Source organism: Halichoerus grypus, chromosome 1 (assembly GCF_964656455.1).
Source record: "Halichoerus grypus chromosome 1, mHalGry1.hap1.1, whole genome shotgun sequence".
Taxonomy (NCBI): domain Eukaryota; kingdom Metazoa; phylum Chordata; class Mammalia; order Carnivora; family Phocidae; genus Halichoerus; species Halichoerus grypus.
This window is the reverse complement of record NC_135712.1, coordinates 166,671,543-166,685,115: the sequence shown is the minus strand read 5'-3', so window position 1 is coordinate 166,685,115 and position 13,573 is coordinate 166,671,543. Positions and strand designations below refer to the sequence as shown.

The 13,573-nt window shown below is 39.4% G+C and overlaps 1 protein-coding gene across 18 annotated transcripts in view; it reads left to right on the top strand.

The window, feature by feature from the left end:
• The window catches only part of SETD5 (SET domain containing 5), an 84,993-nt gene that overhangs the window by 41,850 nt on the left and 29,570 nt on the right, over window positions 1–13,573 (top strand). For 8 of the 18 annotated variants that reach the window (XM_078075618.1, XM_078075554.1, XM_078075552.1 and 5 more), the window contains 13 exons: window positions 297–505; window positions 844–902; window positions 1,422–1,600; window positions 2,543–2,581; window positions 5,809–6,051; window positions 6,654–6,802; window positions 7,196–7,313; window positions 8,068–8,177; window positions 9,299–9,548; window positions 9,908–9,991; window positions 10,929–11,189; window positions 11,853–12,173; window positions 12,588–12,830. In XM_078075618.1, coding sequence (XP_077931744.1) covers window positions 297–505; window positions 844–902; window positions 1,422–1,600; window positions 2,543–2,581; window positions 5,809–6,051; window positions 6,654–6,802; window positions 7,196–7,313; window positions 8,068–8,177; window positions 9,299–9,548; window positions 9,908–9,991; window positions 10,929–11,189; window positions 11,853–12,173; window positions 12,588–12,830 — 2,265 coding nt within the window. Of the gene's footprint in view, window positions 1–296; window positions 506–609; window positions 651–843; window positions 903–1,421; window positions 1,601–2,542; window positions 2,582–5,808; window positions 6,052–6,653; window positions 6,803–7,195; window positions 7,314–8,067; window positions 8,178–9,298; window positions 9,549–9,907; window positions 9,992–10,928; window positions 11,190–11,852; window positions 12,174–12,587; window positions 12,831–13,573 lie in introns of those variants that run through there. The other 10 variants (XM_078075571.1, XM_078075561.1, XM_078075594.1 and 7 more) reach the window with 4 other exon arrangements.

The following is a 13,573-nucleotide window of genomic DNA, read 5'->3' as shown; positions in this document are numbered from 1 at the left end:
GTGATCTTCCTGGAGTGTAATCCATTCTTATACATTGTGACTTTCTTGAAATGTTTATATGCAGCATGACGAAGTTGCCCCTTTTGCACTTCCCTGCCTCCAGCGGACGTCTAGCCCTGCATCATTGTTCTTGTTTTTATGTCCCAGTTGACCTTGGCATTTTGTTTTATCACTTTCCTGGTTGAAGCCAAAAAACAAAGGGTACTACTTTCTTCTTTCTTTCCATATGTACCATACTTTAGGGGAGAGAGGGGCCAGTGTTTGGACACTGTTGATTTAAAAAATCTTATTTTCAGGATCATAATTACGGAGCCCCTCCTCCTCCGACACCTCCTGCTTCTCCCCCTGTCCAGACGATCATCCCTCGTTCTGACCTGAATGGCCTGCCGTCGCCCGTAGAGGAACGCTGTGGAGACAGCCCGAACTCTGAAGGAGAGACTGTTCCTACCTGGTGTCCTTGTGGTCTTTCTCAGGATGGCTTCCTTCTCAACTGTGACAAGTGCAGGTAAGATCATGCTCCATCTCAATTCAAGCCTGGGTTGCTGGGATTAGGGTTTCTTATTAGTAGGGAAAAGCTCAAAGTATTCTTTCTTGTGTTTGTTAATGTAGATGATTCCTTAGTGCTCCTTGGCTCGAATTCTCTGCACTAGGTGAGAATTGCTGACAACAAGGAATGAGAGATTGATGTTAAAGCTATTGAATTTGATATGAAATTTAATGTCCTGGAAACATTTGGTAGGTGGGAGGAAGGGGGTAGTATATGCAGAGACACTTCTCCCATGTGTGCGACGATGTGCTGCATGCTGTTGGAAGGACTACTTTAAGTTTATTTTCCCTCTTTAGGGGAATGAGCAGGGGGAAGGTTATTAGACTTCATCGGCGGAAGCAGGACAACATATCAGGTGAGCCAAAAATGGGTTGGGCCCATGTTTTGACAGATAAATGTTTTGTGATTTAAATAAGCATCTCAAGAATTCCTGTAAGTCCCCATGGTCCCTAGCTTTTCATGGAAAGAGAAAGCAGTTTTCTCACAACCACTGTATAAGTTTCTTGTTCTGAATTAATGTCTCCAGAAACAACATTTTAGCCCCAGAGCAATCAAAATATTCCTTATGAGCACACATACCAAATAAAACAGATCCTTTTTCTATGTTAACACATTGAGGTGATGGAGCTTGGGGACTCAGTACAAGGGGGAAAATATATACGATGTAGAACAGAGTTTCTCTGCTTAATGCCAGTGATAGAGAAAGAACCTTGTTTTCATAAGAAAGGTGGGTATTTATGTTCTACAGATGACAGAGTTAATGGAAGTTATGACTTCCCAAATATGGAAAAGGAATAAAGATATATAAGCATTTTTTAATGAACTTTTGACACTGTTTGTGCAGCGTGTGAACTATGAAATAACTTTTTTTCAGGTGGGGATAGCAGTGCAACAGAAAGCTGGGATGAGGAGCTTTCTCCTTCCACTGTGTTGTACACAGCAACACAGCACACACCTACAAGCATCACCTTAACTGTTAGAAGAACCAAACCCAAGAAGCGGAAGAAGAGTCCAGAAAAGGGTCGTGCAGCAGCAAAGACGAAGAAAATCAAGGTATGGAGGGTAAAGGTATCTTAAATAGAAATATGTCTGAAATAGCCCAAATTTTGGAACAAGAAGGCACCAAAATTCTTTTAAGAAGTTTGATCCAGACGTTTGAAGGGCCACTTTTGCTCTGCTTGCAAAAATCGGCTAATCTATGTTGTGAACATGTAGACCAACCTCTCTTCTGCCACTCCATACCATCACAACTGGCACAAAGTTTCTTCTACTCCAAACCCCGTCCCAGGTATGAAATCCCAGCCCCACCTGGCCAAGCCCGTATGTGCTGCAGCCTCCAGTCTAGGCTTCCACTGTCCTTCATTATCTCCCCACCTCCTCAATCCCAAGGCATAGTCTGAAATTCTTGTCCTGGTACATGCCCACCTCATGTCATTGGGTTGATTGTTTTTTCCTTGTTTCAAAAAAGTTAGGAAACATCTCTTGAATGATCTAGGCTTCCTCAGTATTGTGGTCACTTTCCTGTATTCTCAACTAAAAAGTCTCCAGGAGAAACCTCTTCTGTTTTGTGTTCTTTCTTCCCCATCATGGCAACTTTGTTGCTCCTAGGTGACTTGTCTACCCCTTGTTAAGGGGATTGGTCTTTGTTTTCTTCTTAATTTCAAAACTGGTAAATCTGCAACCTTATGAAATGTTTTTATTTACTTTTTCTTCTAGTGTCAGGGGTGCATATAGGATTTAAGTGATGCATGCTCTTCCCTGTTAATTACCTAGATTCACCATGGAAAGTGTTAGAATTAGCCTCAAAGTTCACTGGCCTTGAGCTACCCGTATTCTTGGATAATAGCGTGGGGGATTCCATTGTATTTGTTACCTAGGGAAAAGGGGACAGACTAAAACACTAGTTCTTGCCTTAGTTTTAGTCTCAGATAGGTATAACTGTCATTCTTGGTACCAAGTTTTGTTTTGTTCTACTTGTTTTCCTCTTTGGGATAGGCATTTCGAGAGGGATCCCGGAAGTCCTTGCGGATGAAGGTAAGGGGTATTCTTCCCTGATGCTGTGTTTTACTTCACTGTGATCTTGCATTTTGGTCAGCTTCTTTCCTGACATTGATGGTCTGGGAATCTTGGACTCTGCTTTTTGTTAGTTTGTAATTGTTGCCATTCAGTTTTCATAGAGCCTTTCTCCAAAGTAGGTTTTCTTGGCCATTTTCTGAAATATTTTCCCTTTCTGTAATCAGCCTTCATTTACTGGTTTTTCATTAGCTGCTTTTCAGGGGGGGCGGGGGTAATGAAGGGGGGTAAGTGACATTTACCAAACAAAATGGGGCTGATGTGTTTTGTCCTTGTAATTGGCCTCAACCTCAGGACTGAGGTTTTTCTAGTGATACAGGATCTCTTGTGCACCCACCCTAGCACCATGTGGGCTTTAATCACCAGTTGGAAGGATAAATTTCATCAGTTAGGAAGGTAGTATTATCGGTAGGAATTACTCTTACTGGAATTACTTCGTTTTGAACTGTTTTTTTTCCTGCAATGTCTGTTTGGTATAGAAAATTCAAATGATGCTAGTGTTTTTCTTTTCTTCAGTTATCACATGATAAGAGCTTATAAAGTGATACTGGATAGTGGTGGAGAATTGAGAAATTACATGCAATGGTTTAAAAGGACTTTTAGGTACTGGGTGATAAAGAACAGTTTGCCCAAAGGAGATTTGATTATACTGTCTGGTATCTTCCTTTACCTTTGTATATGTAGGAGGACAGCATAGCTCCCAATTCATTACTTATGGCTTCAAAACATTTGCTTAGAATTAAGGTCTAACTTAATTCTATAAGAATTCCTATCCCTAAATGTGTAAACGATAAGAAGCAGGATCTTTGCTGTTGACAGTTAGATGGCATAAACATTAAAATCTTATAGTAAGGAAAAGCTTTATTAAGGTTACTATACGTAAGTATATATGGAACACCAATATAATTGATGTTACCAAAGATCATAGGTGACACTTCATCTAAAATTTGAAGGTCTCACCTAGCATATACCTATAAAACACACTTGTACATATCTGTAAAAGCGATGAGAGAGGACTCAGAGCCCAAGAGCATCAGAGTCCTGGGATGTCTTGGAATACAGCCTAATTGTTACTCTTTTGCTAAATCTCTCTCCTATAAGAGGTTACATATTTGCCTTAGCTGCTCCCTCTATTTTTGTCTCATTTGCTTAGAGGGGACCTTAAATAGATTTATGGGGCAGACATAGCCCCGATCCCAGCTATTAAGCCCTTTTCTCTTGTATCAGCTAACTGTTGTAACTTGCCTCCAAATGTTCTAAACCTTTTGAAAGCTATTGACTGGCTGCCCCTGAAAACTATTTATAAACCTCTCTACGTGTAAATATTGCTTGCATTTTCAAGATGTTGACAGTTCCATAAGCATCTTAAAATTTAAATAATAAAAAAGTACTGTCAGTTTATTTTGATTCTTATATCAGAATCTGAGTTGGGTTACAAATTTGTACTCAGAATTAATTATTAGTAAGAGCATCACCAAAGATGTGGTTGAGAGCCATAACAATGGGAAGTATTTATCATTTAGATTTCTAATCCCAAAGTCAAAAGCTTGGCTACTGGAGACTACTCTTAGCCACTAGGTGCCAATAACACATAACACCCAGGTGTGGTAATCAAATGTTATTTTGTTACCAGATATTACCAAATGTCTCCTGGGGACAAAAATCACCTCTGCTTGAGAACCATGCTCTAAAATGCACTGAGTTAAGGTCTCGAGTACCCAGAAGAATGGAATAGCAGAGTAGTTAGTCAGAGTTGTATTAGTGAACAACAGCTAGTAATGTGACAGTGGCTTCCAGTATACATTAAGTGTAGTAAGTCATTGGTTTAGTGATCACTACTGAATGCTTAAACCTGGGAATACTGTTTGGGCACCCCTAATCCCCAGTCTGATAAGCACCCCTACAATCTCAGGTTTTGAACTTTTCTTTTGCTTAGCTGCTCCTGATAACCTCAAGCAGGTGATACTGTGTTCTCAGTGTGTTGGCCCCAGATGTTTCTTAGATCCTTTTGTTTATTGTTCATTCTTTTGGACTCCGGTGAGAAGGGTAGAAAACAAAGGCATTAAGTTTTTCCTTTCATTTCCCTGTTCCTTGGGGAAAGGATGGTAGACAACAGTCAATCGCAGTGACACAAAAGTGAAAGAAAGCAGTTGTTAAAATAGACATAAATGTTTTCTTTGTCATTCATGGAAAGTATATTTAATTTTCTTATGCCTGTATTTGCAACTTGAGTATGGACATGGATTTGCAAGTAGCTTTGGTACTATGGTATCTTTTCCTTCTAGTCATCACTGGTATGACATCATCACTGTCGGTGTTGGTTTTGTTTTCTGATGACACTTTAAGTCTTTAACACCATGGAGGAGAACACGTGTCAGACTTAAACTGTGTGTCTGTATTCTCAAACATAAAAACTGTTTAGGATAACATTGTTGAGATATAATAATCTTTTCTCAATATTGTCACCATATAGGGCAGTGGTTTTCCTAAAGAAGTATAGCAAAGTACCTCCCAGCATTTTCTACACTCCGTCTATGCACTCCCCTGCCCCCACCTCACCTCTTCAGAGTGCAGCTGTTAAACTGTCAGAAGTAGAGTGCTAGAAAGATACACTCCAAAATGATGACTTTGTCTCTGGGAAACGAGATTACAGGTTATTTATTTAGGTTGCATGTATTTTTAGAATGAACATGTATTAATTGTATAATGAAAATAACAAGTCACACAAAAAATTCTCTTGGAGAGTAGTGAAATAATATCAACTTAGGCTGGTGCACAGGTACTCAATAAGTATTGAAATTTAAACTAATCTTTTGAGTTATCTCTCGTTTGTTTTTATCAAAATTTTCTTATGAACTTGATGTCATTCTTCTGATAAGAACAAAATTTATTTCTGTGATTTAAAAATGGTCATAAAATCACAGTGATGGGATAGGACTATGATCCAGATTAATTTCTCACTTTATTAATGAGGAAACTAAGCTTGTCTAAGAAGTTGTTCAAGGCCTCACATCTCATTGGTAATGAAACCATGATTAGAAGTCAGATCCCCTGACTCCCAGGCCATTACTCTTCTATGCCGCACCAGCTGCCAAGTGAAAATAAATTTTCTCTGGAAATTCAGCCTGTTTTCCCTCCCATTTTTATGCATGGATTCTCCTAACCTACCTGACCTTTGTTCTCTACAGAATTCTCCTTCTGAAGCACAGAATTTAGATGAGAATACAACTGAGGGATGGGAAAATCGGATAAGACTATGGACTGATCAGTATGAAGAAGCTTTCACTAATCAGTACAGTGCAGATGTACAGAACGCCCTTGAACAACATCTACATTCTAGCAAGGAATTTGTGGGCAAACCTGCTATTTTAGACACTATTAATAAGACTGAATTGGCCTGTAATAATACAGTTATTGGTTCCCAAATGCAGGTAAGGATCAAAGGGTAAAAGACTCCCTATAAGTAGTTGAGACTTATCTGAACCCAGGAAGAGGGCATATAATGGGATTATCATTTCTTTTAAATGTATGAGCTTCTTAGAATAACAAATTAGCCAGCTGCTGAGCATCTTTAACCAAAAGCAAGTTGTAGTGACTGGAAACTGTCTGGATACATATTTTTAAAGTATTAATTAAAAATAGATAAATTAGGATAGGAAATTTTATACAGCCTGAGTAGGAATTTTCAAGATTAATAGAAAGCTAAGCTTGTTCTTTATCATTCTTGCATTAGACATAGAGCCACTAAAATCTTTTTTTTTGAGCCACTAAAATCTTAATCATATCTTTTCCTATGATATTTTATCTTTTGTGAGGGACCAGGTGACCGGTTCATTAAGTGGAGCTTGTCTCCTAGAAGCTCTGATCATTCAAAAATTCTGATTATTGAAAAAAGAAATTCTGATTTTTGAGCTAAATAGCATACAAATAAAACCTAAAAATATTGGTGCCTTTTCCTCAGTGAGGAAATACTTTAAGTGTCTGCCATCCTGCTGTGGCTGTTGTCTAATGTTAATCCTCTGGTTTTATGCAGCTACAGTTGGGAAGAGTCACTCGTGTTCAAAAGCACCGGAAGATCCTGAGGGCTGCGAGAGACTTGGCTCTGGACACTCTTATAATAGAGTATCGAGGGAAAGTCATGTTACGACAGCAATTTGAGGTCAATGGGCATTTCTTCAAAAAGTAAGAACATCATTCACTGAGCAGTGAGGGCTTAAGTGGGCCTGGCAGAGTGGTATGGCTGTATAAAAAACATCCTGGTTGATAGGATGCTCTTGGGGAAAAGATTAGAGCTCAGATAAGCTCACACCTGTCTGCTATTTGTAGAAAAGTGCAAATAAATCTGCAAATTGTTTAATGTATGAAGTGGTAATGACTCCTTTCCAAGCCAGGCATTCCTTGCTTTGTGCTTATTCTTTAATCAAAAGCAGACAAGCATGTGATGTTTTTCAAGTTTAGGCATTGCAAAGGACTGCTGCTTCTTCTGTCAGCATATGCTTCATATTTGTGGTGAAGTCATGGGGTGGCCCTTTTATTTGTGTTGAAAATTACAGGAATTTCAATTATATCCCTTAGACCATACCCCTTTGTGCTCTTCTACTCAAAATTCAATGGTGTAGAGATGTGTGTGGATGCACGTACTTTCGGTAATGATGCTCGGTTCATCAGAAGATCATGTACACCAAATGCAGAGGTAAGATTTCTGTAGCAACTTCTGTTTGAATGGAACCGCCAAAGGACAAGTCTACTGAAGAGGCAGTCTGAAAACTTCACCCAGATTAATTTAAGGTCTGTAGATAATAATTATAATCTTTTATCATAAGAGACCCAAAAAAACACAATGATGCTTTTATTCTGACTGGATGGGGACAAGGAATGAGTTTCCTTAGAGAAGGAAGAAATGGGAAAAAGCAAATTAAGCATTTGCTAAAGAGAAAGAGCTAGACTGGATAAGAAGTCATTGAGGTCATATTAAAGAAATTACCATATGCTAGAACATGTCATTAAGCCCAAACTAAGCTGTGTGGTTGCACTTTTTTAGGTTTTAGGTAATAGTATTGTAAGAGAGATTCTAGACATTTCTAGAATTCATTACTCAGTGCATAATCAGTGCAGCTACATCAAATATAGCAAGAAAATCCACAGAGCTTCTCTTGACAGACTAAGGAATTTTAATTCTGTGATGCAACTGAAAACAGCTTTAAGATGTAGAGCAGAGATCTTACCCTAATTTCTAACATCTCAAGGTTTCTCCATTTATTTCAAGAAGTATCGTAAATTTTTAGACAGTTACTATGTTAACAGTTTCTTGTGAAATGATGGAGTTACGTAAAAGACTACCATAACTTAAGTGGAAAGAAATTATTTTGGCAAAAGGTTTTTTCTATCTTATGGAGAGTTCCTGGGTCTTTATGGTATATCATCAACCATAAGCCATGTTCACACAGGTGCGACACATGATTGCAGATGGGATGATTCACCTGTGTATCTATGCGGTGTCTGCCATCACCAAAGATGCTGAGGTCACCATAGCATTTGACTATGAGTACAGTAACTGGTAAGACTTACAAAACCTTTCCTACATGAATGGCCTTGTCTTACATATTAAGCTCTTCTATTGGTCTGCTTTTGTTCCTTGTCATTTCCTTTTTTTTTTTTAAACCTAATCTTTTCTTAAGTAATGCATTTTTGTCTAGAAATTGTGTGGGGAAGGACAGACTTAGGGCAGTTTTTTCCTAGAGATACAGATACATAGTATGTCACGGCTCACCAGTCTCCTAACCAAAGGTGTTCTGTCTTTATATCTCTATATAGCAAGAACAGTAAAAAGGGTAGGTATGAGACACTCCTAGAAATTGCGTCTGTTATACACACAGCACTTGTTCCAGGGACCATACAGAATGAAAATTTCAAAATTCACCCCATCCAGGGGCGCCTGGGTGGCCCAGTCGTTAAGCATCTGCCTTTGGCTCAGGTCATGATCCTGGAGTCCCTGGATTGAGTCCCGCATCAGGCTCCCTGCTCGGTAGGGAGTCTGCTTCTCCCTCTGACCCTCCCCCCTCTCATGTGCTCTCTCTCTCAAATAAATAAATAAAATCTTTAAAAAAATAAAAAAATAAAATTCACCCCATCCATTCAAACCATGTAATCTATCTGAGTGTGACAAGGCAGACAAAGCAGAGCTGGCAAGCATAGATAAATATGTGATGGATTTTGTAAAATGGATGCTTCTTCTCCCTCGGTCCTTTTAGGCCAAAAAGGTCATTTGGTAAATTGATGTTCAGCACAGGTAGGAGAAGAATAGGTATTAGGAATAAGTAGGGAATCAGTAGTTCAAAAGTGAGGATGTGGTAAAGGTAGATGCAAGGGAAGTATCGCCTTTTCAGCCCCTGTTATTGATCCACTGCCCACTAAATAGCATAAAGACATTAAGGGAGAACTGAACTTAGTGAAGGTTTCCTTTTTTCCACTGACCATATGTAGGGGAAGAGTTAGGGTTATATAGGAAAACACTGACTTCTTGAAAAGTATTCACAGGACTCTAATGTGTCTGTTTAACTTATTCAAAGATATACTAGAGGAAATTACTATACTGTTACTCCAAGAGAATGAATGGACAGTATGACTGATTTTGCAAGGCTACTGAGACAGGCACTTTCGGTTGTTTCTTTGGAGCAGTAATTATAAAGTGGACTGTGCGTGTCACAAGGGGAACCGGAATTGCCCTATACAGAAAAGGAATCCCAATGCTGCAGAACCACCACTCCCACCTCCTCCAAGCTTACCCACCATCGGAGCAGAGACAAGACGTAGAAAAGCACGACGGAAAGAGCTAGAGATGGAGCAGCAGAATGAGGCTCCAGAAGAGGATAACAGTCAGCAACCAGAACAAGTTCCTGAGAAAGCAGCTGTGTCCAGTGACCATGAGGTAATCTTCCCCTGGTCAGAGAATGTTGCTATGGTATTGATTCTCTGCAAATAAAGAGGATCCGTGGTTGCCACATGTTGTTATATGTAGGGAGTCTATAATAACCTTTAATGCTCTTCATGTCAGGGTGGGCGTGACATTATTCATTGTCTTTCTCTTTTTTAATAACGTCAAGAACATCCTTTCAGCTGCTTTCCATGTTTCAGTTCAGAGAAGGGTGCTTATCATCTGCATTTGCTCACATGAATAACACTATAAAGCATTAGAAGTTGTTTCTAGAGAGTTTTAGCTACCAGAAAAAAAAGACCACTTTTTCTTAGAGCCTGAGAGTACAGCTGAATATCGCCTCTGTTTTAAAGGAAATAGACAATCCAGAAGAAAAAGCAGAAGAAGAGAAAGAAGAGGTTACAGATGACCAGGAGAACCCAGCTTATAGCAGAAGGGTGGGTACCTTCTAACATCCTTTGGTTCCTGCTACCTCTGGCTTGTGAACCCCTTCTCTTCTGAGTTTGTATCATCTCATTCTTTAACAAGATACTAAACCGTCACCTGCAGATGACAATTGGGGCTTTTTTTAATAAAGGAGATTTCATTATGATTTATTTTTATCACACACACAGAAGTTATCTAGTGACTATTATCTAATGATGGTCTTAAGAGGTTTCTTACTAACAATCTAGTTTCCAAAGAACTGCCTTGTTGGAACAAGATACATGTGTTGGGGCTCCTTTTTCTGTATGAGTTTTGACATAAAAATAAAACTTTTGGTCACATGGATTCAGAAATCCTACTCTCTTGTTGAAGCCAGACATGTTTAGTTCTGGTCCTAGAAAGTGAAAGAAGATCTGCTTCGTTGCTTTTGAATTCTGAAAATCAAGAGAAAAATTGGTTTTGATGGCTATTTTTCTTTTATATTAAAAAGTTTCAAAGTAATTGACTATTTTGAAAAGTTTAGATTTGACCTTGCCTTTTTCTACAGCTCTTTCCAACATTTAAAAAGATGTTTTGGGGGCACCTGGATAGCTCAGTCGGTTAAGCTTCTGACTCTTGGTTTCGCTTAGGTCATGGCTCAGGGTCAAGAAATTGAGCCCCTCATTGGGCTCTGTGCTCAGTGAGAAGTCTGCTTGGGATTTTCTCTCTCTCCTGGCCCTACCCCACTTGAGCATGTGCTCTCTCGCTCACTCTCTAAAATAAATAAATCTTTTTTTAAAAAAGAAATGTTTTATTTTTAGTTTTTACTTCTGTTCTCTAAGATACATATGTGTCATTTTACTGGCAAATGTCTTTAAATGTCTATGAATTTCCATTAATAACGTTTCTGAAAAAATATCCCCACCTCCTGTTGAGGCTTCCTTCTATGCTAATGCTATTTATTTCTAGACCCGGGAAGATAGGAAGGTCGAAGCCATCATGCATGCTTTTGAAAACTTAGAGAAAAGAAAGAAGCGGCGGGATCATCAGCCCTTGGAACAAAACAGCTCTGACATAGAGATTACTACCACCACTTCAGAGGTCCCTGTGGGAGAAGAAGCAAAAACTGAAGCCCCTGAACCCGAAGTTAGCAACCCTGCTTCAAACATGGCCATCCCAAGCACCCCACAGAGTGTTGGAGTGAACACCCGGAGGTCTTCCCAAGCAGGGGTAAGAGATGGAAAGACTCCAGGCCTTAGACATCCTTGCTTTTGTTAATGTCAGTTATCTGTCTTTTGGAATAGTGAAAATCAGCATTTTCAGCTTCACCTCCTATTGCAGTAAATAAGGCCATTTTCATCAGCTGATTTGTGCGATTCAGGGAGACAGAATTTGAATGATGAGACACTTTTAGACTAGAATGTAACTTCATACTGTTTCTGCCAGATAATACTGTTTGTGGTGAGTTCATAAAAATCATTTCATATCTCTTTTGGCTCTTCTATATAGCATAATTAGGCACCTGACCTTTCATAGGATTCTCAGAATAAATTCATTTTTTCTTTCCCTACCCTGACCGTGAATTCTAAGCCTTAAGCAAAACCTCAGTACCTGGGAAAGAAACAAAGGAAAGAATTACCTCCCCTGCTAAGAACCCTAAAATTAGGTAGCTATTTTTAGCTGACTTTTGACCTATTTTATAAATACTTATTAGTAAAGAAATATGCATCTACCTACAGGCTCTTTGGCTGATTGTGTAAGTTTTTTAAGGATTACATTTGAGATTAGTGTTTCTAAATACTAAATATTCAGAATGCATAAAGTGAATAGAAGACTGGATAGAATGTTTGCTGATAAGAAATTTCTGGTAAGCATTTCACTCTGCTATTATAGGATGTTGCTGCAGAAAAACCAGTCCCCAAGCCACCTCCAGCAAAGCCTTCTAGGCCCCGACCGAAGAGTCGAATTTCTCGGTACCGGACCAGTTCAGCCCAAAGACTAAAGCGTCAGAAGCAGGCCATTGCACAACAGGCGGAGTTGTCACAAGCTGCCTTGGAAGAGGGAGGAAATAACAGCTCTGTAACTCCTACTGAAGCTGGAAATATAGACAGTGCAGGAGAAAACAGGCTATTAATGGGGTCTGACCCAACTGTAGTATCAGTTACTGGATCCCATGTCAACCGTGCTGCACCTAAATACCCCAAAACCAAAAAGGTAAGTCACAAATACATCTTCATAAGTCTAGTCTGGCAAGGGCTGTGTCTTAGTACGTTGAGAGGACCTGTAATCTCCAGAAAAAAAACAAATCACCTAAGTATTACTAGATTGAAAAGTTGTAGATAAAGAGCTTTGAGGCAGCAAGCTAAAACCATCCTGCTACCTCTCTTTTGTTCCCTTAACTTTTAGGCAGAACTTAAATTGCTGATAACTGGAATTATTCCTCCCTTAATGATCATGGAGAGGGTGAAGGAAGATATCCTTGCATTCTGAATGCCCAGTTCATACTCTCTGCAGCTGCTATATCTACCTCTGTCCTAGTTTCTAGCTGAGGTTTTTCTTTGTGAGTTACGCTGCTGCCTCTGGCTTTTACATCTGCAGCACCAACTAATGATCTCTTTTCTACCTTAGTATCTAGTTACAGAATGGTTGAATGACAAAGCAGAGAAGCAAGAATGCCCTGTTGAGTGCCCTTTACGTATCACCACGGATCCAACTGTACTGGCAACAACCCTGAACATGTTACCCGGTCTTATCCATTCCCCATTAATTTGCACCACCCCCAAACACTACATTCGCTTTGGCTCACCCTTTATCCCTGAGAGACGTCGAAGGCCCCTTCTGCCTGATGGCACCTTCAGCTCCTGTAAAAAGGTATGTCTGTGTTTATGTGGGTTTTTTTTTTAACCTAGGATGCCTATAATTGTGACATATCTAACATATTTTCTAGACAGCCACTCTTTGCCCATGTGAGTTTATAATGAGTTAGTTCTTCAGCCATGAATAGTGATGCATCAATAGTCAGTAGGACTAAAGTGGGATATATACTGCATTTTTGGTGCTCAATTTGTGAGGATTCACTGTTGTCTTTTCTGAGAGCCCTTGAAGTACTGAGTTGAGAGCACACAGCAGTTGATGACTGGGTAGGGAGGGATGTTTTGTGTGTGCTCTTGTGGTATTGGTTAAAATGTCCATTTGTGACTACTGTGTGAGATTGGGCCCCAGGTACTCTAGAGCAATATTGCATAAGTAAAAAATGATTGAATTGTGATTTGAATTAATTTAATTACATTATCATTTGAGTGAGAGTAGAGGAAAGGTCCTGTTATAATTGGCATATTTTCTGTTCCTTGATCAAATAACAAGTTGGACTGTTTATTCCCTAGTAAATACGGAACCTACTGTAAAATTCTCTCTCTCTCTCTCTCTCTCTCTCTTTTTTTCTCTCTCTATCCCCCTCTCCCCACTGTCTCTCTAGTTATATATTGTTTTTGGATCTAGTGGCAGTAGTGTTTGATGGTTGTTTTTGGAATGCTCTTTCTGAATTCCCAGAAGCCCTGCATATTTTCCGAAGGTGTCTCTTGGGAATAGATCACTTCCCTCAGACCTATAATGTC